Source organism: Bubalus bubalis, chromosome 4 (genome assembly GCF_019923935.1).
Source record: "Bubalus bubalis isolate 160015118507 breed Murrah chromosome 4, NDDB_SH_1, whole genome shotgun sequence".
Lineage (NCBI taxonomy): Eukaryota > Metazoa > Chordata > Mammalia > Artiodactyla > Bovidae > Bubalus > Bubalus bubalis.
In genome coordinates, this window is record NC_059160.1 from 129,762,319 (window position 1) to 129,789,480 (window position 27,162).

A 27,162-nucleotide genomic window follows, 5' to 3' on the forward strand; every position below is an offset into this window, starting at 1 on the left:
CTAAGAGTCAGACACGACTGAGCGACTTCCCTTTCACTTTTCACTTTCATGCACTGGAGAAGGAAATGACAACCCACTCCAGTGTTCTTGCTTGGAGAATCCCAGGGACGGGGGAGCCTGGTGGGCTGCTGTCTATGGGGTCACACAGAGTTAGACACGACTGAAGCAACTTAGCAGCAGCTTTCCATTGGGTTTACCAAAGAGTTCATTCAGGTTTTCCCATCTATACGATATGTCCTGAAAAAACTGGAATGAACTTTTTGGCCAACCCAACATATATCTGTATGTCTCTCTGGTGACGCATCTGTTACTAATTAGGAATGACTAGGGTTAGGAATCGGAGAAGGCAATGGCAACTCACTCCAGTGTTCTTGCTTGGAGAATCCCCATGGACAGAGGAGCCTGGCAGACTTCAGTTCACAGGATCGCAAAGAGTGAGCACTTCAGACACGACTGAGCAACTAACAACAGGGTTAGGAAACAGCTGATATCATAAGAAGTCATTTTTCTGTGACAGATTCTCAGACATAAATGTGATCTAATGGGACTGGGATACAGAGCAATTCTGTTTCCCATCATCACAAAACATCCCAGGTTTAGATTAATCAGGTTACAACATGATCCGCGTATTACAAATTCAACATCATCTCAGAATGTTTCACCCTAATACTAGAGAGGGTGAGTAACAGATAAAAGATACCACTTAAAATAGTTTCCAATAATCCAAAATGTAAGCAATTCTAAGATGTAAACACTCTCTTCAGATGGAGACATATCCTTGTGGGGTTTTTTTTGGCCATGTGACTTGGCGTATGGGGCCTTAGTTCCCCAACTAGGGATCAGACCCATGGCTCCTACAGTGGAAGCTTGGAGTCTTAACCACTGGACCACAAGGGAAGTCCCAGAGACAGATCCTTATTGACTTAACACAGAGAAAGCTCAGTGAATGAGGATACCTGGAGAAAGGTGCTTTTGTTTATTGTCTTTGTTCATTTCAGTTAGAGCTTAAAGATAGATAATGCAGCTCAGTGGACTAAGTTTGAATCTTGTGTCTAATGTCTACTTGACAAGATCATTGAAAAAAAAAAAAAAGAGCACTGGTTAGAGATTTCCTAAGACTTCAAAGTCATTTAAGCACTTGCGGATGAATATTTTCTTGGAAAAGCCACCCTATGCCCTATATAATGACTTTTCACCAATAAGTTATATCACATTGTTACTAAAGTGAGAAATAATGGGCAAAACTTACTGTGAAAGTGGTCAACATCAAAAAAGTGATTCTGTCTCCTTTTTCCCATTCTGCCATGAGCAGTTGCCAGCACTGTATTCCGTGGCATAGTCTATATCCCCAGTACTGAGATGTATATCTGTACCCTGGTAGCGATGGCAAAGATGGCAAGAGAGGGCAGGGCTGTCAGGACATAGCTGCTACCATGACTGGAAAAATCAGGCTGAGTGTAGGTGGTGCTATAAAGTGGATTTTCAAAATTAGAGCTTTGGCAAGTTCTAGCTGTGGAACACCTGTGTGTCTGAGAGTTCAGGAGAGTGTGGATAGATGTGAAAATAATGTCAGGTATATAAATATGGAGGTTAAGTGTCATGATAGATATTTGCAAATGGCCCCTGGCTGGGAGGGGACTTCTGTGAGCTTGGGTTGGGAGTGCTAAAGGAGCACTCCCAGGTGTTAGAAAAGGCTTCTTGGAGTAAACATGTCCTGAGCTGAATCCTAAGGGATATTTAGAAGGGGCTGTAATGTGGAAGTGAGATGTTCTTAAAAATAGGACCCAACAAGAAAGTCACCAGACTGCCTGGTGACAGACAAGACAGGACAAGACCAGGTACTGCCCAGATTCTGGGTTCTGATGTGAGCATTTGTGCACAGCAATGCCATTATGCTGAGTGCTGGGCACCCTTATTTGGAGTCTAATGTTGGTGAGCCCCAGGAAGGGCACAAAGACCTGGGAACTCACTCTAGAGGAGAGGTATTTTTGACTCATGCATTAGCATTCAAAGTCCTTTAAATTATAACAGCTGTAATGTTTCTCTTTGAGTGATTATAAATGGTTTAAATTCTCTTTCTAGTTCATTGTGTGAAATTCACTGGATGCTTTGGTATATGTCTATGGGATAATGGTCAAGGTCTAGAAGAAGGAAAGTTCAAATGGGAAAACATACTAAAAGTAGCATTTTGTGCACAAAGCACCATACTTCCATTGTTAAATAATGCCCATAACAACAACAAAAAATTCTAGAATTTCAGTAGTACTGTGGTACAGATAAAATTAATTTTTTTTCCTTATGGTTTTCTGTAGTTATACTTTTGTGGGGTTTGTATAGATTGCTTTTATATTAATTAGCTTTGCTTTCGATTTTTTTTGGTTCCTTTACTTATAATATGTGCTTTTTTAACCGTGTTTGTTAAAGATATGCACTCAAAGACTCTTTATTTAATACCTTTACTCCACATTCTGCTCAGAGAATTGATTCTTTCTGCGTGACATCATGTTGCTTTTTTCCGGCTCATATATCAGCTGTTTATTTTTCTTTTTTTCTTCTTCTTTTTTTTTTTATTTCATTTGAATTTAATTTCTCCCTGTTTTTTCTACCTTCCCTTCCCCCTTTCCCTTTTCTCTTTTGTTTTTCTTTTGTCTTCAGCCTGTTCTGCAAACTTGGAGTTCTTGTCAGGCATAGGATTTCACTATTTGGTAAGGAGACCCTTAAACAAATACTAGCATGGCCATCGCTTGGTTTTCTTTGCCATTTTTGCACTGTGTTGTGTGCTGCTATGTTGCATGAATGCATGTTTGCATGGCTGCATGCATGGTCGTCATAGGCCAAGGTAAGGTCCTCAAGGTTGTTTATGAGTAGCATTACCTATAGTAAAATTGAAGACCGTAACTTTGTATACCAGTCCAAAGCACACTTGAAAATCACAAACTTATGTTATTAAAGATCAAATGAATGAAAACAGCAGTTTCTACCTTATTTTATTTCAGAGGGGTGAAGCAAAACTGGGCCTCTGAATTTGTGTTTGGTTATCTCTGATAGATTAAATACCCATCCACAGTTTTTAATTGAACTTACTTTTTCAGTGCTCTTGACTACAAATTTGCATGTTGACTGTATTCCAGACATTGGAACTTCATAATAGAGACAGGCCTGGGTTTGCCAAAAGCAACTTCCCTGGTACCTCCAAACCCCACGGTAGTCAGTTTTTGTTCATTTCTGAGAATTCATGTAGCTGAAGTTCATGTTCCCAAACACTGCTTTCCATTAGCCATGCAGGGCAGTCACTCACTTTTCACAGACTCTCCTTGCAGTGGGGCTTTAAGACTCTATAGCAGTTGGCAGTTTATTTTTTATACTTTCCTGCATCTGCTTTTATAAACTGCCAAGGCAAATTTTAGCCCAAGGCTGTCTAGATTTTGAGACAGTGTTGTGGTGACTTCAGTAAGAAAACATTGAGTGTGTTTAGATTTATAAGTCCTAGTCCATTCACCAAAAAACCTAAGGATTATGTTATTTCTATAAAAGCCACAAAGGATAAACTGAGAAATAGGTACATGTATATGTGTGTGTATATATATATGCAAATAATTTTTACATTCTTTACATTTGTTTGAGAAATGATAGCTTCTGGATATGACTACTTAATGCTGCATTTGGTTTCTAATATTATTATATCCAACGTTTGGGTACTCTTAAGATATGATTCCCATAAATTGCTGAGCTTTTTGCATTAATGTTTCAGTTATCCAAAATTCATGGGGAAATTGCCTTCAGAATGATCTCCAGTTGACTGCCTTTTGTTTTGACTTCTCTTCAACTTAGAAAAACTTCTATGTAAATTATTCAGACAGAACTTTCATGTACTCTTTAACCTTCTCATAATAATTATGTATTCAAAAATTCTCCATCTGTCTTCAGAGAATACTGTCTAATTATATCTACCTCTGGTGGGGACCCCATAATACTTTCTGTTGTTTATCTCTAGCTTCTTACATATTTTAACCTCTTGGTTTCCAGTGTTACATTTTGCTATAACTTCACTTTTTAAATTTTTTGAGGTATTCCATATATACAGTGAAGTACACAAATCTTAAGAGCAGCATGATGACATAGCTTGATGGAATTTTACATGTATTTGCCCATTTTCTCAGTTCAAGGCATAGAACATTTTCAGCATCCCAGAAGCCTACCTCGTGCCATTTTGCAATTTATGGCCCTCTGCAAAGGACCTATATTTAAACTAGTGGTCTACTAATGTAGACTTTCATTACCATGTATTAGTTTTGCCTGTTGTTTAATCTCCTTTTTTCCCTTTGAATATATTAAGGGCTCAGTAATGGAAGATAAATACATACTGTAACTTGTTGTAATAATCAGAGGAGAAGAACTGGATTTTAATATTCATTTCATCTGTGATTCTAATATTTCATCTAGGCATTGTATATTATAATCCCTTTGCCTTTAAATATAACTATTTTTTATTTTTAACAGGAATTTATTGGAGAACTACTGTGTGTCTTTATCTGGGAAGCATACTTTAATGTGCATTTTATTAATGTCACATTATTTTTTCAAATTTGCTTTGGCATTTGCTTATAAAACAATACAAAGGTCAAGAAGTCTTTATTATTCAACAATACTCTAATATAGCTTTGTCAACATTTTAGCATGTTAGGTCTTAGACTTGTAAACTTTACATATTATAGAAATAGCTTGGTTTTAGACATTAACATGATGTCCTGAAGAAAATAATGGACTTTGATCAGAAAACCTGTATGTAAGTCCCCTCTTTGTAACTGAACCAGTTGAATGATCTGGACAAGGGACTTAACTTCTCTTGATAATTATTTATTTTATTTTTTTCATTTTGAAACTAGATTAAAATAACTACTAACTTTAGAGATCTATTGTATATATAAAATCTCATATGAGATGATGAATGTTAAAGTGCTTTGTAAACTGTAATCATACCACTTTCAAGTCTAAGGTATTCTTAGTCTTATTTGTACAGCTTATATTTAGATGACTCAAATTACATACAGGCTAAACTAGGGCAGTTAGCTATTTAATGTGCATGCACCATGAAATCTTTAAAATCTAGGCATTTTCACATGAAAGCAGAAGTGGTATAATTCAGGTATTTACTTTAAAAAAAATAACTTTTATTATCTTTTGGCCATATCATAGGGCATGCGGGATCTTTGTTACCCAACCAGGGATCAACCTGTGCCCCCCACAGTGATAGCATGGAGTCTTAACCACTGAACTGTCTGGGAAGTCCCAAGTATTGACCATTTGATGTATCAATTTTACCATTGTGGATTTTCCTAAAGAAAAAGAGACCTAACAGCATATATACAGTGGTCTTTTGTATATGGACATATTAATCTCTTAATTTTTTCTTTCACCCTATCTTTACATTATTTTTTTCTGTGTTCTGGGAGATACCAACTGATGATCAAAATGTTTTTCCTGTACTTAGTTCAAAAAATTGTTCACAGCCTAACTTAAGAATAAAGTGAGACAGAAGTGAAAGTTGAATTTAACAAAGAAATACTTGGGCTTGTGTCAAGTAGCAAAAAATATAGAAAGAAATACATTAACCTGAAACATGTCAGGAAGGTGGGATTAGTGATAAGAAGGAAGCATTAAAAAACACCAGGAGGTGAAACTCTTGTCATGATGGTGGTAATTGTGGGGAGGCGAGTTTGATCAGCAATGGAATATTTATTCCAAGGTGGCTGCCAGATTATAATTATATCTCTAAAACTTCATCTCTAGTTCAGAAAATTTTCTAATATATAAAATGAGGATTCCCCAAATTTAAACTTCTATATTTGCTTTATCTTTTACCTACTTTAAAATATTTTCTATACATTGAAGCACACTAAGAATTAAAGAGATGGGTCATGTTTTTATGCCTCATATATGCTTTTGAAGGTGTTTAAACCACTTCATTTTATCTTAGAAAAAGGTAGGATTTTTAAAAAGGGGAACAAGCCATATTCCCAGCATAACAGTAGTTCTGGTATACCTGTAAAATACTTTATGGAAAAAATAGTAAGTAAAATAGCATTTGTTTTATATATAGGGCTTCCCTGGTGGCTCAGTGGTAAAGAATCCACCTGCCAATGCAGGAGATGTGGTTTCAATCCATGGGTAGGGAAGATCCCCTGGAGAAGAGAATGGCAATCCACTCCTGTATTCTTTTTTAGGAAATCCCATGGACAGAGGAGCCTGGAGGGCTGCAGTCCATAGGATCGCAAAGAGTTGGACACAATTTAGCGACTAAATAGCAACAGTTTTATATGTAGTCTTCCCTTTTGACTTCTGAAATGCTTGCTAGTAATTATAAGTTGGTGTATTTTGGAACAAGTAAGTTCTTGTACTTTGGAAAATCAGTTAGAACTGGCTAAGACCCAGGCAGGTTGACAAGGTATAAGGACCCCATGTGCCATATTCAGGGACACATTGTTGACTAATGAAATACTGCTTTTAATGCCTCCATTTTCCCTCACTTATGCTAAGTCCCTCGCTTTGGACTTCCCCGGTGGCTCAGATGGTAAAGCATCTGCCTACAATGCAGGAGACCTGGGTTTGATCCCTGGGTTGGGAAGATCTGGAGAAGGAAATGGCAACCCACTCCAGTATTCTTGCCTGGAAAATCCCATGGACGGAGGAACCTGGTAGGCTACAGTCCATAGGGTAGCAAAGAGTCGGAGACGACTGAGCAACATTTGGTATTTGGTATGCTAAGTGGAAATTCTGAATGTCTAACTGCCTAATTTTAAGGCAATTAGAGAATCCTCAACGTCTACTCTTATAGCCTATTTAAGGCTCTCAGTTATTTTTAGAGGAAGTGGAATCTGGTAACCATAACTCCAACAGGAATAGCAGTAGTGACACAGCACTTCACGGCTTTCTTTTTCCATGTGGAAATAAATCAAGTGCCTTCATGACATTCATTTTATGCATTCATTCAGTAAATATTTTCTGTGTGTGAGGCATTCTCTTAGGCTCTGAGGATGGAAAAATGAAGATGTCTTTACCTCTTTACTACTCCCAACCTAAGCCAATCTACAGGTGTCTTTCACCTGTATGCCTCTAAGAACATGCTAACCCTGCTCTCAGAACTCCCTCTTGCCTTTCTAAACTGTGTTCCAAAACCATCATATCTCTCTCCTCCCCTCCAGAAAGCAAGACAAAGCAAAAAATGATCTCAAAACTGAATATACTCTTGTGTAGCCAGTGGCTTCCCATTTCTCTAGAATTAAGATCAGAATTGTTAATCTGGCCATTTAATCTGGTTAGTGTTTCATAGTCTTCCCCCTGTGTACCCCTCCATCCCTGTTTCCCAAAGAATTCTTGCTTCCTCACGATGCCTCAGCTTAAGTGGTCTTCTCTTTGCTTCTTGAAAGTGTCATTTTCATATCTGCCTCAGGCCATTTGCACCATCCGTGATTACTGACTGTAATGGGATCCTATATATGCCCCTCTCCAGTCCCTGACACCTATAATGGGATGAACTACCCACCTTTCAGATTTCAACCTAAGTAGTAGTCTCTCTGGAAAATCATAGCTGACCTCTCTGATTATACTCTCTCTACTATTATAACATTCTCTTAGCTCTATGTACTTTTCCTTCATCTCACTTGTGAGTTACTAGATTAACTTCTGTCTCTGGTGCAAAACTCAGCTCTTTGAAGGCTTATTTTTGTATCCTCAGAGCCCAGGAGGAAGTCTGGCACATAGTGGCTGTTTTATAAATATCTTATGATGGAATGAATCAACCAACCAGGTCTTACCTTTAAGAAGACTACAGTCTAAAGAGTAGATAAGTAAGCAGATGCTTTTAGCAATGAGATAAGCCTATCAGTTTGGAATTTTCTTACATTCACAAATAGCCCAAACTTTACATTTTTTTCCCCTTGAGAATAAGAAAAATATAGTATCCATTTATCTCACAATTGCAATGGCACCCCACTCCAGTACTCTTGCCTGGAAAATCCCATGGATGGAGGAGCCTGGTAGGCTGCAGTCCATGGGGTCGCTAGGAGTCGGACATGACTGAGCGACTTCACTTTCACTTTTCACTTTCATGCACTGGAGAAGGCAATGGCAACCCACTCCAGTGTTCTTGCCTGGAGAATCCCAGGGACGGGGGAGCCTGGTAGGCTGCCATCTATGGGGTCGCACAGAGTCAGACATGACTGAAGTGACTTAGCTTAGCTTAGCTTATCTCACAATTGGTGAGAATCACATTTTTAAAAAATTCTTAAAGCCTTCTACTTAGAGCACTTCCATTGAAAAGGAAGTAACACTATAACTCATGACTCTTAAAACAAGATCATTAAACTCTACTAACAATGATCTATTCAGTTCAAGATACTATTCCAGAAGGCTGGCATAAAATAGTTATCATTTAGAGGCTTTGTCTACTTTCCTGTTTTCTGCTGAGTTTTTAACACAATAGCAAGACAGTTAATTAGCAAGACAGTTAGTCCAGAGAGTCCTAGGATTTACTGGAGAATTTCCAGCTTTGATGACAAACAGGTTTCTAGGAATGCCTGGAGTAAAGGAAGCATTTTGCAGCATGATCAGAATATTTCTTATCAGCAATATTTCTTCTGGTTGACCTCAATAACCCTAGAACTCAACATTTGCACATCATTAATACAGCTCCAATATTAGCTTCAGGAATATTGGACAAGTATTATCACATGTTTAAATGAAACAACAGGTTTTGTTAAAATACTTGTTTTCTCTCTCTAGGTGAGTATGACTGATTTAAACTGGTGCCAAAATCTTAATATTGTTTTTAAAATAGTTTTATATTGTGAATTCTACCCATTGATATCTCTCTCTGATTAAAAAATTAGTGGATTAAGTTTATGTTGATTCCCCTGTGACCGCCCCCCCCCAAACCCTGTTCATGTATTTAAATGAAGAGTTTTCTTGTATCAGGAGATATTAGGAAATATTACAGTCATCCTTCCATATCCGCAGGCTCTGCATCTATGAATTCAACCAATCAGGGATCAAAAATACTCAAAAAAAAATAATTCCAGAAGGTTCCAAAAAGTACCACTTGAATTCACCATATCTCAACAAATTTGCATAACTTTTACATTATATTCTGTATTATTAGTAATCTAGAGATGATTTAATGTAAAAAGGATGATGCGTGTATGTTATATGCAAATACTATGCTATTTTATACAAGGGACTCAAGCATCCTTGGATTTTGGTGTTGGGGGAGGGTCTTGGGACCAGTCCCCTGCGGATACTGAGGAACGACTGTTAATTTTGTATTGTCCCTAAAAAAGGTTCAGATTGTGTATGTGTTTGTTTAATAGGATACATATAATGAAATGAAAGTCATTTGAAGCACTAAGAATCCCTGAGGATAGTGCCTTTGGGAGAACTGAGAATGTCATTATGCTAAGAATTTAATGGTTTAAATCAAATTTTAAAAGTAGGACAATCTACTTTTTAAAAAGTTCCGTTTTCTATTGGGGTATAATTGGTTAACAATGTTGTGCTAGTTTCATGTCTACAGAAAAGTGATTCCGTCATACATATGCATCTATTCTTTTTAAAATTATTTTCTCATTTAGGTTGCTAGAGAATATTAAGCAGAGTTCCCTGTGCTATACAGTAGGTCCTTGTTGATTACTATTTTGCATATATAGCAAGTTTCCTTTATACATTAGGAAACTCTTGTTTTTATCATACATACTGTCCTAAAACTACAGAATCTTTCAGTCATATTAAGACCTTAAGGATCCTCTTAATGATGAATGGTGGTTTAGTCACTAAGTCGTGTCTAACTCCTGTGACTGAAAGATTCTGTAGTTTTAGGACAGTATGTATGAGAAAAGCAAGAGTTTCAATTTATAAAGGAAACTTGCTATATTAAAAATAGCTTAATTCTTATAGAGGGTAAATATCAGACTCAGACATTTCAATGAACATAATATCAGAAGATAGATAGATACTTCTTTCATTTCAATATGCCACTCTGAGAGGATTTCCTGACTTTGAGCAAAAGAAAAGCATGTACAATATATGTTCTCAGTTGAACTGAAACTTTTCACCAAGTTAGGGACTCAGTAATTTTAATCTTTTCAATATCACAGGCTTCAGAAGTAATGAAATCTTCAGCATGCTTCAATTTCTACCTACTCATAATTTGGAGAGAAATTTTTACCTTTTAGCATAATTTTATTTCATCTTATTAATAAATATTTTTCTAAGGTTAATCATCTCTTCAGAGAAGATAGTAAAATGAGATATTGTATCAGGAGCCATGTTAGGAAAGTAAAGAAGAATAAAAATTAGAATAACTGTTGACTGTTTTCCTAGGAGAAAGTCAACATTCTGCGAATTCTCAGTATATTAGTTTATAAAACAGCAGCAGTTACATGTATCAAATTTTGGATACCATTGAAAACTCCTGAACTGTAGAAACCTTATATTTAAAACCATAAAACAGTTTGAGATTAAAATGCAAAAAGGATATTTTGACTCTAACAGCTTTAGCTTTGTTATTATTTAGGGAGTTGTTTTATTTTATGAGTTGCTAACAATGTTTTTAAAAACCCTGTGCTTGGGTATGTTGTCATTAGATTCTATGAGCTGTAATTTTAATTTTGTACCTTTGTATCTTTGATGTTACACACACACACACACAAACACATAATCTTAAAGATATTAGGTAATCCGTAAGTATTGTCCTGTGTTTAGAAGTATGAGAGTTATGTTTGAAGACAGAGGACATAGCTTGAACTTGGAAAAAACACCAGTTGAAAGTATCAAACTTTTGGTTTTTATACTACTTAGAGCAGTTAAGAAATTGCATACAGTTAAGTACGTGAAAATACAGTCATGACCTTAAAATTTTAACAGCTTACTATGCTCTGAACTAGCCCTTCTGGTTCTTACTAATAGTGTGATTGACATTCCTGATGATGGTGATCTATATCTCCTTCAGAAGGACAATATCCAGGTTGCTATTTTATTTAAAAGTCTTACTGCATACTTTATCTCTTCATGATTAACCATTAGTTTAGGCATCTATACATGCCAATGAAATAGATTCTTTTGCTTGGTCCATACATTATAACACTAAAGTTCAGTTAATACTTTCTTTCATTCCTTAGGGTCTTTTCCCCACCATTTTTTATGGAGGGCTGTTTCCATTTAAAGTTGTACTCTGTCTGATCTGGAGTGTCCGAAAATGTGTATTCTGCCTGAGCTTATAGTTTTGTGACTTTGTTAATCACAGAAATCTCATATTCACCATACAAATGTTCACTTGACCCACAGAACTTGTCTAGCCACTGGTGCCCTTTCTTACTCTTCATACTCACATCCCATTGTCATCCCACAGATACTAATTGAGCTCCTGCTATGTGTCAGGCACTAGTCTAGGTGCTGGGCTACATCAGGGTACAAAGCAAACAAAAATCACACCTCACAAGCTTATACAAATAGGAGTTTAAAATGCCCTGAGCCTCCTTTTGGAAAAAGGCATTGCCAGGCTCAGTATGAAGTACAGATACTGATCATCTGTATAAAGGGACAATAGAACTGTGAGTTTTAGGAAAAGAGTTAGAGGCCAGCCTCTCTGAATTGGTGCTGACTTTGGTTGCATGAGATTCATAGGCATCGCTTTGTATCCCCTCTCCCTCCCAGGCCTTCCCTCTGTCATTTTCTGTGCTGCATCCTCCTTATGGTTTTTACCTCCAAACATTAGAGGTTATTGGACCTTTCTGCCTCTATATTTATGTTCATGCTAACATTTGATTCAGCCCCATGATTCAAAGAAATGTCCATATGCTTAGGAGACCCAGATTTACAGCTCCAACTTAGATCTCATCTCTGCACTCCGGATTTTTGTATCAGTTGCCTATTCCATATCTCAAGCTGAGATGAATAGGCCCATTGCACTTCACCTGTTGAAAGCAGAATATCCAACTCCCACCCCTCCCCTCCCCTTGCATTCTCTGACCTCCACCTTGTACTCTCTGCACATCACTGAATCCTACCACCATTCACCCAACTGCTCAGACAGTTGCTCACCCAAACAGTTGCGGAGTTATCCTTGCCTCCTTTCCCTCTCACCAACAGGCAACACATAAGCAAAAAGTGAACATACGTTCTTAATTGCTTCACCAATAATATCCTAGGCCAAATTTGCCATCTTCAATCTACTGGTTCTAGACGACTGCAAGGGCTTCCTAACTCATTTTTACTCTTGCCCTCCCAGAATTTGGCACACTGGAATGAATCCTCTTAACGTATAAATTGGCTCACATTCTGTTCAAAATGTCTTCCTATTGCACTTAAAAAAAAAAAAAAAAAGTCCAAAGTGCTTGCTCTGGTTGTGATACTCTAGAACCTGGTTCCCTTGTCTCCACCATATATTCTCCTTCTTTTTCCTGAATTTGTCCACAGCATCCATCTTGACTTCCTTGCCAGGATCAGTAGGTTCATTTTCTGCCCCAGAGCCTTTGCACATCTGTTTGTACCACCTGGGCTCTTCTCCCATATATATGCATGGTTTGTCCTTTCAGTTCATTTAAATCTCTGATCAAATGCCATCTCCTTGGGGAGGACCCAATGACCACTCCCCCTGTTACTCTGTCCAGTTGCTCTCATCCCCATTCCCTGCTATATATACTTTTACCTTGGCTATATATTATGTAACATATTGATTTTTTTTTTTTTGGCTTAATAGTTCATTATGTGTCCTCCATTAAAATGCAAGTACCATAACTCTAGCTTATTACTGGAAGTTTAAGAGTACCTGGTATTTATTGTGTATTTATTGAGTGAATGAATAACTAAATGAATAATACTTCTAAGGACTATAGTAGAAGCCCTAGCACTGCCACGAGTTAATAGACAGGGGCATGGCAAGTTCTGCCCTTCTACGGATTTTATCATCATTATTATTGGAAGTTCTGAGATTCAAAGCATGAGATTAATGGAACATTTACTGAAAGAACTCAAGAGTCTCAGCAATGAATACCTAATTTATTTTTTCGTATTTGTGTTATACCTGGAATGCCCACATACTAAGGAAATGATTAATTTCCATGTATGTTTAATTCATTCATTTTAGGGTACTTTTGTGTATAAAGAGTATAGTATACTCAAATGTTTTAAAAACTCACATTCAAATAAGAGTTGTTAACCTAAGGACCAGGAAATTATTGTATATATTACATGTAGGAAAGCATGAAATGAAGAAGTGATGAGTGTCAGACTATATTGTGCGTGGTCACTTTGTTACTTTGGATTCATATGTTCTTTATTGTATCCTTATCATAAAGTAAAATATATGTATTATATGATTCATATTTCTGTACTTAGTGATGAAATATTCCTATCAAAATGGCTGAGTTTCATCTTATTTTTCAAGGGGAGTTGCCCCATTTTAGATATCTCATAAGTAACGTCTAACTTCTTCAGCCTCTGATACTTTCTTACATGATGGTTTGGTACTTCTTTTTCACCAAAGACCAACAACATTCAGGCATGTTCATGTGAATGCAGTTAAATTCAGGCAAAATAATTCATCTTAATGCAGTTGAATGCAATAAGAAAGCAGACATACTTGGGGTAATTAAAAGGGAATTAAATTTTATTAGACTTTAACTCACCTCATTTCACAGAGGATATTGGCTGACTTAAAAAGTTGACATACAATATGATTTAAAAATAATGTGAACTGGTATTGGGAGGGGGATATGTTTGAAGAATCCAGTTAAAATTCTTTGGATGGTGCAGTGCTTTGAATGCTTCTTGAGTATGTCAGCTATTTGATGAAACATGCTTTATTGCTTTTCTACTTACATTTGCATAACCACTTTTAAGCAGAAAAACTGCATGATTTTAAACTTGATTATCAAAAAGTCCCTTGAATTGAGTTATCCTTATTGAGTTGTGCCTTGACTAATTTTTTGGAACACAAGCGGTAATAGAAAGAGGAACACTGAGAATTTCTCAGAGCAGTTTATACAGCTATTTGTTTCCTCTTTAGGAAATGATGCAACATCAATTGTCAACTGTCTTCATATTTTGGGTCAGACTTTGGATGCAAGGTAAATGGATATGTTTTTATCTCAGTCAATGAGTGTAAAAATGATATATAGGAATCTGAAGAAAAAGCTAGTGTCTTCGTTGGAATTGTAATGAAGACTTCAGGTGAAAAAGAAAATATCTTATAAATTAATAATACAAGTAAGAAAGTGTTAGTCGCTCAGTCGTGCCCAGCTCTTTGTGACCCCATGGACTGCAGCCCACCAGGCTCCTCTGTCCATGAGATTTTCTAGGCAAGGATACTGGAGTGGGTCGCCATTTTCTTCTCCAGGAGATCTTCCCAACCCAGGGATCGAACCCAGGTCTCCTGCACTGCAGGCACATTCTTTACCAACTGAGCTACAAGGGAAGCCCAATAATACAAGAGCATTATATTATTTTTATATATAATCAGATACAGATTGTTATTTAAATTTCAAGTAATTTCTGTAGTGGCTAGGTATATAATTGAGAGTTGCATTGGGACTATATCATGTGAGGTAAAAATAATGAGGTACAACTCTAGACAGCTTATTAACTTCAAAGCATGATATTTGTACTCCATTTTGTTATAATATTTAGTTTTATAGGAAACATGAGGGTTTTATTCTTATTTTACAGTTGAGTAAAGTGAAGCTCAAGATTCCATAATAAGTGTGGAAGTAGGCCAATTTCCAAGTCCATGCACTTTCTACCCTGCCCTAGTATCACCGTGACCAGAAATCCAAATACAAAACCAATTTGGTTAGCTTGATTCAGCCATTAAACCATTCATTTAATTCATTAATTATCCAGGATATATCTAAATAAAAGTTCCTAAAAGTCTTCCACAGAGAATATTCAGTGATACCTTGAATTATTCATTTTAATGTTTAAGATTTTATTTGAGATGTTTTATATAATAAATGAAGAAAGAAGATACAATTATGCACCTTGATTTTCTACATGAAATAGTGGCTTTTAGCATGCCACTTTCATACAGAGTTCAGTCTTCAGAGACGTATTTAGAAAAAACTGATTTTCTACCATTAAAAGTAAAAAAAAAAAAAAAAAAGTCTATCAGTTGGTAACTTGGTTTAACCGCCATTAAATGTTTCTTTCACACCCATTGCCTCACAAAACAGTCTAGTTTTGTTGGATCTGAGGTGAACTAAACTGGCTCAGGACCTAAGTTTTGTTAGTCATGAAATAAGTATTCTCAAAATTTGAGACCACAGTTGAAAAGCATAAATCATTATAACTTTGGGAGCCATTTGGGATTTCCCTAACAGTCCAGTGGTTGATTCAGAGCTCCCAACATAGAGGGCAGGTTTGGGGTTTGATCCCTGGTTGGGGGATTAAGGTTCCTCATTTGTGCGTCCACAGGGAGGGTCGGGAGAGTAGGGAGGATGTTGAGAAAAAAAAAAAAAAAAGAACTACATTTTGCTTCAAGATCCTAATTAAGTTGACTCTAAAGGCATTTAGGAAAGATTATGCATGTATGGAGTGATATTACTATAACTTCAAGTATATAAGAAAAAAAATGTTATTTGAAAGTGGATTAAAAAAATTAAGTTGACTATCGTCATGAACAAATAAACATGATTTAAAAGCATGTTATATTTGTATTTTATGTGCTCCTACCACAAGGTATAAGTTGTCCCTTCTTTCCTCCCTAGGACTGTGATGAAGACTGGCCTGGAGAGTGTTAAAAGTGCTCTCAGAGCCTTCCTGGACAATGCTGCAGAGGATCTGGAGAAGACGATGGAGAATCTTAAGCAGGGCCAGTTCACCCACACCCGAAACCAACCCAAAGGTGTTACTCAGATTATCAATTATACCACGGTGGCACTGTTGCCAATGCTGTCATCATTATTTGAGCATATTGGCCAGCATCAATTCGGAGAAGATCTAATATGTATGTAAATCTATTAGAGTTTCATTATCTAAATAGTACAATCGGAAATTGTAACAGCCACATCATAGAGATTACTCAAACACTGCTTTAAATTTTTTTTTTTTTTTGGAAGAACACTTGAGGTTGACATTTGAGTTACAAAACTATTATTATAGAGATAGATCATGAATTCACAGGAGGGACCAGTAAGGTAGTGGTTATAGATAGTCTACATTGTTGACATACAAGTTCCAAATTTTACTCTTTTTATGATGTCTTTTTCCATGGAAATTTTCTAATGCAGTTTCACCATAGGACATGCAGCATTAAGTGTTTTCAAATTATTTCTGAGTTGATGCAAATTGTTTCTGCAAGCTCTCCTACCAATATGTGAAGACTGCTGAGACAAAGTCTGTGTCTAAATAATTGATCTACCAGGGTGGCTCAAATGTCTTTGGTTTATAGATTTCAGTCTGTTTTCATAGGGGATTTCATCTGCTGTTTTTGTCTGGAATTCTGTAGTTATTAAAAATATCCACAGAATGCCCAAGCTCGAGTGGAAAGAGAACACGTGACCTAAGTTCCTTCCCTTCTGCCTGTATGAACATGAAGGAAGATAAAAGCCCATATCTAGCAGTCAAGTGGGTCTTGCCCACAGACCCACCCACTCAGACTCTCAAATGGTGTAGGTCTCCCAGGTAAAGTTCTGTAAAAACCATTGTGGTAATCAGAGAATGGCACAAAGACTAGTTTCAAAATATTGACACTACTTGAACCAGTGGGAACATTACTTCCCATCCCATATTGACACAGAAACAAGTATGGGAGAGGAGAATGATTTCTCCATTCATGATATGGTGTGTCCTCCAGAAAGTGGTAACAGAGTTGGCATTAGAAATCCAAGGTTCTTGTATTTCTTTGCCTGTTGAACATGTTTATTGAATCAGAGATCATCTTAGAAGTTTTATTTTCTAGCTTTAGAAACTACAAGAGTAACTTTCTTACGCTTTGAATTCTAACTTGTTTCAGAAATAAATGATACACCCCATTCTCCAGCATTCTCATTCTTGTTCATTTGAGAGTTAAAATAAAAGATACTGTCTTTATGTACCTTTGAAACAGGAGTCAAAATGGACCTGTCCTCCCAGATATTCTTGTGCTTAGTTTTATTCTTGAAGAAATCCTTATTCTTATGCCTAAAGAAAAATGATAAATTGTTCCTGATAATATTCTGTCTGTATAATCAGAGCATGAGTCTTTAGAATGCTTTTAGCTCCTTGAAGAAGACTTTTATTTGAGAAAAAAGTTTTAAATGTAATTTAAATGTAATTTTAAAATTTTGTGTTTTAAAATATAATCATGAATTTAAATATAATTGTATATGTTCTTATATTTTGTCAAATATTAAAATATTAGTATGTCTTTGATATAGAATTTTGTTTTTAGCCTAAACTTTCTCAGGACAGTGTATTGATAACAAGTGTTTTGAATGAAATTCTCTTTTTCCTTAGTGGAAGATGTACAGGTGTCATGTTATAGAATTCTGACTAGCTTGTATGCTTTGGGAACCAGCAAGAGTATTTATGTGGAAAGGTAAGATTTTAAGAGTTTAACTTCTTACTAATAGTTTTTTTAGATGTTATAATTATTCATTTCCAGGGTTTCATTTTATAACTTTTTCCTTAGTTATAAGCTAAACAACCAGATTGATGTGTTGAATTCCTTGGGAGGAATTATGCAATCTTTAAGCTAAATGCTAAATTTGATTGATATGTTTATTAATATAATAAATGACAATTTATGAATGAAAAATGTAAAGCAATAATGGTAAAGACCATATTTAATATAAAGTTTAAACTTTACAGCATTAATGAATCTTATAAAAGACTGAATATGGGTAGTTATTAAACCAGTTTAATTTTTTCTTAAGTTCAAGAGGGGAAGATTTGCAGGGTCAGAGGATGTGGACAGATCAAGTAAGATAAGGTGTCCCCACTGAACTGAAACAAAGGGATCACTGGTAACTTTAGTAAAAAATTTCTATGGAAGAGAGAAGAAAAAGAAGACTTTTTTTTTACCAGTTAAAATAAATAAAAAGATATGCTAATAAAAGACCAATAAATGAAGTAAATAAATCAAAGGTATTCTGAGAGAGGAATATTGAGTAGATGTAAATTCTCTTCAAATTAACCTTAATTATAATACAATTTCAAGTAGATATTTGCTTTTTTACTGAACTTGAAAAAATAATTCAGAAGTTCATTAGGAAGAATAAATGCATGAGACTAGCATATACAATTTTGAGAGAGAAAAATAAAATAATAAATGGGTATGTATGTGGCCTACCAAATATTAAAACTTTTTAAAAATGGTAAAGTTGCAATTACCAGTATATAGGAAAGTAGATCAATGGAAAAAAATAATTGCTTTTTTCTAAATATTTCTGAAGTTTTATCTGCATTTTAAGTTAATCTTTTTTAAATAATTTTTTGTGGCTATAAAATATATTTTATCCTAAGGAAGTATCATATTGAAATGTTCCTTCATTTTTGACATATAGCCTCTTTTCTCTTTTCATTATCATAAATAATGCTAAATCTATGTTCAAAATTTTCTGTGTGTATTTATTTTCTTTCCTTTATCAGAATTTGGAGATCTGGGTTAAAAAGTATGCACATATTAAAGGTTTATGATACACATTTTACTATCTTTTAAAAAATTGATTCGTTTTATACTATAAAGTTTGCAAGAGGATTCTTACTTCCTCACATGTTTCTCATTTCTGATTATTCTTTTTAACTATTTATAAATTTAATAGTTAAAATGGGATATCATTTTTATTTTCAGGTGCATTTCTCTGATTACTCGATATGGGCTACTCTGTTATGTTTACTTTGCCATTTTTATTTATTTGATAAATTACCTTTTCTAATTTTTTGTCCATTTTTCTATTAGTTTATTGTCTTACTCATCAGTAATAACCTTTCTATTTATTCATTATTAACCTCTTGTCTGTCATTTCTCCTGTTTTTATGATTTTTCACATTTTTATCCCTTTATAGTGCTTATATATAAGACATAATGTACAGATAGTTTTTATGTCATGAGAGTTTTGAACTTTTATATAATCAAATCTACCAGTTACATCATATGTGTCTTCCTCTTATTTTCATGATTTTAAAAAGTTTATACTATACCTTAACAACTAGAAATTAAAATATTTGCTCTCCTAGGTTTTTCATGTTTTCATTTGTCTAGATTTACTTTTTCATTCTTTTGTTCATTCAGTAAATATTTATTAAATGTCAGATTCTGGGATACAACAGTGAACAGATAGATCCCTGCTCTCAAAGAGCTTATGTCAAGTGGAAGAAACAGAACAAATAAACTGATAAATGTTATAGTGGCAAGTTATTGTGTGTGAGGAGCACACAATACAGAGAATTACATGGTGTCGTCAGGAATGTATTTTTTAAAACATGGTTCTTTGGAACTCAAAACTTTCTTTACTCAATAGGAAACAAGTAGAAGGTAAGTCTAGGTTTGTGTCTAATAACTTTTGTTGTCTCATTGAAATATGACTGGAGTCTTTAGCCAAATCATGGTTAAAAAAGCAAGCGTGAGAAGCTTGAGGAAGGCAGAGAATATCTGAAATCGTTTGTTGTTCTTCGGTTGCTAATTTGTGTCTCTTTGCGACCCCATGGACTGCAGCACACCAGGCTTCTCTGTCCTTCACTACCTCCCGGAGTTTGCTCAAGTTCATGTCCATTGAGTTGGTGATGGTGTCTAACCATCTAATCATCTGTTGCCCTCTTCTGAAATGATTATCTCAGGGCTAAGAAGAGAATTTACTAGAAATGCATCTGAATTTCGTGTTTCTGTTTGGTGTTTGTTATGTAGAATTTAAATTCAATTTTTAAATCATCCATTGTGTCTAACATAATGATTTATTAAATGTTTCTTTTATTCACTGATTTAAAATAAACTCAATCATACACTAAATATGATAGGTTATATTTCTAGAATGTGTTCTAGAATATACATTTCTAGAATTCTGTTCTATTGTTTGATTTTTTGAATGATAAGAGCAGTACTGTTTAACCTAAATTATTAGTATTTTGTAATTTATTTTAATACCTGGTAGTCAAAATTCTCTTATGCCTCAGCAGTTATTCTCTTATACCTCAGCACTTACTGTTATTGTTTTTTGCTGTTCTTGCCTGGATATTTTTCTTGATAAAATTTGGATCATTCTCTTAGAGTCTAAAAAAAAGGTATATGTGCATTTTATTCAGTTAACTTCACAATTGTAGAGTGATTCTGGGCAAATATAAAAATAAAAATTTGAAGGTGAATAAAAGGTATTTTGAAAAAATGATGGTATACTAAAAAATGTAATGTTATAAAAATGTTATTTTTATACAAATCATTTAAAAGAAATGTTGCTATTTCCAGAACACAACACAAATGATCAAAATTAATCTGAGAATTACTATTTGAATTGGTATTTTAAAGTGAATCATTAAGTAATTCAGAAGAATTATTAATGAAATAAAAGGACTAGCTCAATATCCTGGTGGCTCAGTTGGTAAAAAGTCTACCTGCAGTGCGGGAGACCAGTCTTCAATCCCTGGGTTGGGAAGATCCCTGGAGAAGGGAATGGCAACCCACTCCAGTATTCTTGCCTGGAGAATTGCATGGACAGAGGAGCCTGGTAGGCTACAGTCCATGGATGGGATCGCAAAGAGTCAGACACAACTGAACAACTACCGCTTTCACGCTTTGAATCAGATGTCAGGAAACTGATTACCTAACTTGGGGTCATACATGAAGCATTTTAGGCTATTAACTTCTTAAAGTATGTCTCATTATTTTAAAACATTTATTGAACCCGTATCGTGTACTAGATATTTTGCAATTCTGTCCTCATTTTTAGGTAAGGAAAGAAAAACTTGAAAAGTGTAAGTAATTTTCCTACAATGAGTGACGCAGCATTAGGAGTAAGATCAGGTCTTGGATCTGTATGAATAAAAGCCTGTGCTCTTTGTAATTTCTTGATGTCTTATTTTTAGTAATGCAATGTTATTCAATGTGTAAACTGAAGTTTACCTTATTCAGTTTCTTTCTGTGAAGGGATATTTTCTCCTAGCAGAGTACCTATCTAGTTGTTTTAATTAAAATATTAAAGAATCAAGCATTATTTATTATTTTTTAGTAAGAAATTTAAAACTACCCAAGAGAATTATGTTATCTTGTTAACTCAATCCATTTTATTGACTTTTAAATTAAATATATATACAAAGTCATTTAAAGAGTTCATAATTTGCTGAACTCTCATATTATTCTATATTTAATAAACATTTAAGGTGCCAGTAAAGCCTTGGATTAAGTAGAAAACTGAGGGAGAGAGAGAATTTAAATATATCAGTGGCAGGAGAATTCTTAAATAAATTGATCACAGTTTGATTCCCAAGGCACCACCTTCTCTTAAAAATGATAAATCAGTTTTAAGCGTTATCAATAGTCTTTAGCATCTAGTGTATCTTACTATTTCATAACTAATAACCTGAAATTATTTATATAACCCTGAAATTAATTATATATGGCAAATTTTCAGAAAGTTATATGTGTGTATTAGTACTTTATTTTTTTTAATTTTTTATCAAAATCCATTTATTCATATGGCAAGAATTGTTCCTTAGAACACTGTGTTAAAAAAGAAAGAAAAGGAAACCAAATGAAGTGTCCAAACTCTTGGAGGCATTTATAACTGTGTTTGTTGTTGTTGATATTTTTGGCTGTACTGTTTTTAACTTCTCTTTAGCTGACAGGTGATTTAGCTTTTAAAAAAAATGGTAGGGAACTTGCTATGGAAAGCAGATGATATTTTACAATATAGAGGTTGGATCTGAGGGGTAGTTTTTATCAGTAGCTCAATGATTGTCCTTCTTTTAGGTTGACTTTGCCAATTTTAATATAACTTCTTCCGTTATTCACTTAGAAGGCTTTAAAAATGTAAAGTTTCCATTTACAGGCAACGTTCTGCATTGGGAGAATGTCTGGCTGCTTTTGCTGGTGCCTTTCCTGTAGCATTTTTGGAAACTCACCTGGACAAGCACAATATTTACTCCATCTACAATACAAAGTCTTCGAGAGAGAGAGCAGGTAGCACAGAAGCATGTGTGGTACTTGATATTTTAAACTAAAAATGAATGACATTTGTAGTATTTTACAACCATAATTTTTTAATGGGCTATTTTAGTTTATTATCTCCAATGCTATTTGTTCTTAAGTCTTATTATTTGGAAGTTTTTGGAGTGTTGTATACTATCTCCATTGTTTTTCTGAAAGAAAATTAGTTTCTTTTAAATTAATGAACCACAGACAAGTTAACCCTCTTAATAATAAGACAGAATAATCAGCAGTATGGAAAAAATAGGTCACTCTAATTCAGTTATCTCTTATAGGTAGTCAGCACATGTACAATATTCTTATTTGTTATGATTATGGATTCATTGGACAAGGAAATGGCAACTCACTCCAGTATTCTTGCCTGGGGAATCCTGTGGACAGAGGAGCCTGGTGGGCTGCTGTCCATGGTGTCGTACAGAGTCAGACACCACTGAAGCGGGTTAGCATGCATGCATGCATTGGAGAAGGAAATGGCAACCCACTCCAGTGGTCTTGCCTGGAGAATCCCCGGGATGGAGGAGCCAGGTGGGCTGCCATCTATGGGGTCGCGCGGAGTCGGACACGCCTGAGATGACAGCAGCAGCAGCAGCAGCATGGATTCATACTTTGCTTTTTTCTCAGTTCACTTGCTAGATCCATCTTATTGGGACAGTTTTATTTCATGTGATTTTTTCTAACAGTATTGTCCTCTAAGTCTGATAAACTATATTGTATATTAGTTGTTTTCCAAAAGCCTTGCAATCAGTCACTTCAGTCACTCAGTCGTGTCGGACTCTTTGGGACCCCATGGACTACAGCACACCAGGCCTGCCTGTCCATCACCAACTCCCAGAGCTTACTCAAACTCATGTCCATTGAGTCGGTGATGCCAGCCATCCATCTCATCCTGTGTCATCCCCTTCTCCTCCTACCTTCAATCTTTCCCAGCACCAGGGTCTTTTCAAATGAGTCAGTTCTTCATATCAGGGGGCCAAATTGTTGGAGTTTCAGCTTCAGCATCAGTCCTTCCAATGAATGTTCAGGACTGATTTCCTTTAGGATGGACTGGTTGGATCTCCTTGCAGTCCAAGGGACTCTCAAGAGTCTTCTCCAATACCATGGTTCAAAAGCATCAGTTCTTTGGCACTCAGCTTTCTTTATAGTCCACCTCTCACATCCATACATGACTACTGGAAAAACCATAGCTTGAATTGGACAGACCTTTGTTGGTAATGTCTCTGCTTTTTAATATGCTGTCTAGGTTGGTCATAACTTTTCTTCCAAGAAACAAGTGTCTTTTAATTTCATGGCTGCAATCACCACCTGCAGTGATTTTGGCGCCCCCCAAATAAAGTCGGTCACTGTGCCCACTGTTTCCCCATCTATTTGCCATGAAGTGATGGGACCAGATGCCATGATCTTAGTTTTCTCAATGTTGAGTTTTAAGTCAACTTTTTCCCTCTCCTCTTTCACTTTCATGAAGAGGCTCTTTAGTTCTTCTTCACTTTCTGCCATAAGGGTAGTGTCATCTGCAGATCTGAGGTTATTGATATTTCTCCCAGCAATCTTGATTCCAGCTTGTGCCTCATCCAGCCCGTTTCTCATAATGTACTCTGCATATAAGTTAAATAAGCAGGATGACAATATACAGCCTTGACGTATTCCTTTCCCTATTTTGAACCAGTCTGTTGTTCCATGTCCAGTTCTAACTGTTGCTTCCTGACCTGCATACAGATTTCTCAAGAGGCAGGTCATGTGGTCTGGTATTCCCATCTTTCAGAATTTTCCACAGTTTGTTGTGATCCACACAGTCAAAGGCTTTGGCATAGTCAATTAAACAGAAGTAGATGTTGAGTTCCCCAAACTGGGACAAGAATATTTGCTGTTCACAAATGCATAAGTCTCTGTTAATGAGACGTATGCATTTAATTAATGAGATCATTTAGTTAATGAGATCATTTTGTGTAATTCATGTTTGTATGGGAGTTACTGGTTACACTAATTTTATAGTGAATTTTTCAAGTAAGAATGCTTTTTAAAAGTTGAATAATTATCATTTACTTTACCTAGGTAGTTTGTGATTCTAATTTCATATCGCAGAGAGGAAGCTAAAGGAAAATATGTTGACTATAACTTAGTGATATTTTCTAGATAGTTGCACAATATATTTGTAAACAGTAAAACACAGTTGAATTTGTATTATTATCTGTGTAAGCATGTCTTGTTGTCTTATTAAGGATTTTTGATCCTTTAATATTTTTGCAATGAATCAAGAATGAAGCAGATTGCTATTTCATTACAGATAAGCAAATACACAGAGCCAATAATTTACCTGCTTATTTCTTATAATACATCATTTTCATAACAAAGCAAAGGAACTGCATTTAGTGATTCTCCTTCATTCACTTTTTACTCAAGCCATTCAACATATGATTGTTGGTAGGTGGAGGAGACAGGATACAAAGATGAATATGATTTGGTTCTTTTCCTCTGGGAGGTTCTAGATGCATCAAGGGAGAGAAACTGATGAATATATGTGATAGAATTCACAATAAAGAACACTGGGGATGCAAAAAAGCAGTTTGAGCTAAGAGCACCTGGGAAGACTTAGCAAAGTTGGTACAATATGAGCCTTGAAGTTAGGGACACTGCAACGCTGGTACTTAGGGGAAACTTCAAGTACTTTGAGGTGGCGATAGCTTTCAGGGAAGAAAGAGAAAAGATGAGGTAAGTATTGGAAAACCAAGAAGAGGTGAGGCAGGCTTTCCAGGTCAGGTAAGGAATGGGGACTGTACCAGTGCAATAGGACCCTTTCACTGGCTTTGAAAAGTGGAGTAACATGAGTAGATTTGCATTGCAGAAAAACATCATGATAGAAATAAGAGAGATGGAGTAGTGTGTGTCACCAATTAGAAAATGATTGTGGTAATTCAGAAGAGTTCTGATTGGATAAGGCCCCTTGGTTTAAGTTTGTAGTGCAGAGGTTATGAGAAATCCTCGAGATACAAGCGTCTCCTATAGGAGATGAAGGAGCCTCCCAGCCTAGAATTTCTCCCAGGTTTCTAGCCTGGGTGACTTGCCAGACAACCTTGTCCTCACTGAGATACTACTAGTACAGGTGAAGAGGTAGATTGGAGAGGAAAGGTCAAGTTTAATTTAGACCCATTTGCAGTTGGCTTTTTGACACATTCCTTATGAAGCACATACTCACACAAAGCTTTAGGAAATATGGGATTGAGAGTTAATTTGCCTGATCAGAATCTCAAAGGAATGGCCAGAATTGCCTAGGCAAACATACAAGCTAAGAGAAGGGAGTTCAACACAAATCTCTAAACAAAACCCACATATAAAAGTTCAGCAAGGTGAAAAGATTTAGTAAAAAGAGACTGGAAAAATTTAGAAGAGAGTCAAGAAAGACTGAATGCATTGCAGTTAAGGAAAGGGGGATTTTAGGAAAAGGGAATTTTGGTCAGTGATGTGAAGTTTTACTTTAGATAAGGATTAAAAAAATAAAATTGTTTAGTGGTAGAAAGCAGAGCATTCACATCTGTGGCTAGGAGAGCATCTGAAAAGTGAACAGTCTGGGAGAGACTTAAGCAAATGTATAGGCTGCTAGGGAGGAGACAGTGGAGAAGGAGCTGAAGATGCAATCCTGAGCAAGGCATCTGCTGGAGTGTAGGCTTGACATCAGGTCACAGGTGGAACAGTGAACCTCGGAACTCCTTCCTCTGAAAAGGGGAATAGAGGTGAATGTGAAACCAGATGCACAAATCCTGGCCACATGAGAGCAGGCAGTTGGAGGGAGAGACATCTGATATTCCTGTTTGCTCTGAAGTACAAGGGGTGGTCATTTGCTGATCTTCAGGTGGTGGAGTTGGGACTTGGGGGCAAAGAAAGTTTGAAATAGCTACCATGAGAAGAGGGAGTGGGATCCAGCTGAAGACATGCCAGGTCTGGCTGAGTTTTGAAGCTCAGCATGAAATGGTTGCTCATGTCTGTTATTAACAGTGGCCACGTGGCTGGCAGGTCACTTCTTTGACTGAACGCATGTCACTTGTATGTGTGTTTCTCTAGCTCTTAATTTGCCTGCTAATGTAGAAGATGTTTGTCCAAATATACCATCTTTGGAGAAGCTCATGGAAGAAATTGTGGACTTGGCTGAGTCCGGGATTCGCTACACACAGATGCCACACGTGATGGAAGTTATCCTGCCCATGCTTTGTAGTTACATGTCTCGTTGGTGGGAGCATGGACCTGAGAACAATCCGGGAAGGGCTGAGATGTGCTGTACGGCTCTGAACTCAGAGCACATGAACACACTGCTGGGCAATATCCTGAAAATCATATATAATAACTTGGGTATTGATGAGGGAGCCTGGATGAAGAGGTTAGCAGGTAAGACTGAGAAGGAATGTGCCATTTACGTTTTATTTTCAGAAAGGTTCAAAGTACAGAAGACTAGAATCTTCCTCTCTCAGTCTTGATTAATATTTGCTTCTGTACTCAAAAAATATTCTTGATTATTTCTTTCATGCTGTTTGCTGTTCTTAAAAAAAAAAAACAAAAAACTAGATTTAATCAGACATTGTGTAACTTTCCATATAGTTAGTACATTTAAGTGAGTAAACATTTTCTTAATTTGACCAATCTCATGAAGATTAATCTTGCTAAGATTAATTAAAACACAGCAATCAAAATTAATGATTCTGTAGACAGAGACAAAAATAAAACTGGATTTTGAACTCACCCACTTTTAGTAATCTATCTTTGCAGGAGTCAGGGAGGATTGCACTATTTATATTGAGTAATTGGAAGCAATCTGAGTGACCAGGCACTAGAGAATGGTTAAATAGGTTGTGTATATCTATATTCCAGAGTATTATGCTTTCTTTAAATGTTAAGATTTCAAAATTTTATGACTTTAGAGAATATTCAGAATATCATGGAGGATTGAAAGAAGAGTTTTAAAAACTTGAGTTCGAAAGTATACATATGAAGTTGTTTATTGACAGAATCCC

General features: G+C 35.9%; 1 protein-coding gene across 1 annotated transcript in view; it reads left to right on the forward strand.

Annotated features, from left to right (window-relative positions):
- Window positions 1–27,162, forward strand: part of RYR2 (ryanodine receptor 2) — an 829,832-nt gene that overhangs the window by 656,090 nt on the left and 146,580 nt on the right. Inside the window, exons 63-68 of the mRNA XM_045165522.1 lie at window positions 2,656–2,705; window positions 14,060–14,120; window positions 15,756–15,994; window positions 17,485–17,566; window positions 22,008–22,138; window positions 26,219–26,539. Of these exons, the coding sequence (XP_045021457.1) occupies window positions 2,656–2,705; window positions 14,060–14,120; window positions 15,756–15,994; window positions 17,485–17,566; window positions 22,008–22,138; window positions 26,219–26,539 (884 nt within the window). The remainder of the gene's footprint in view (window positions 1–2,655; window positions 2,706–14,059; window positions 14,121–15,755; window positions 15,995–17,484; window positions 17,567–22,007; window positions 22,139–26,218; window positions 26,540–27,162) is intronic.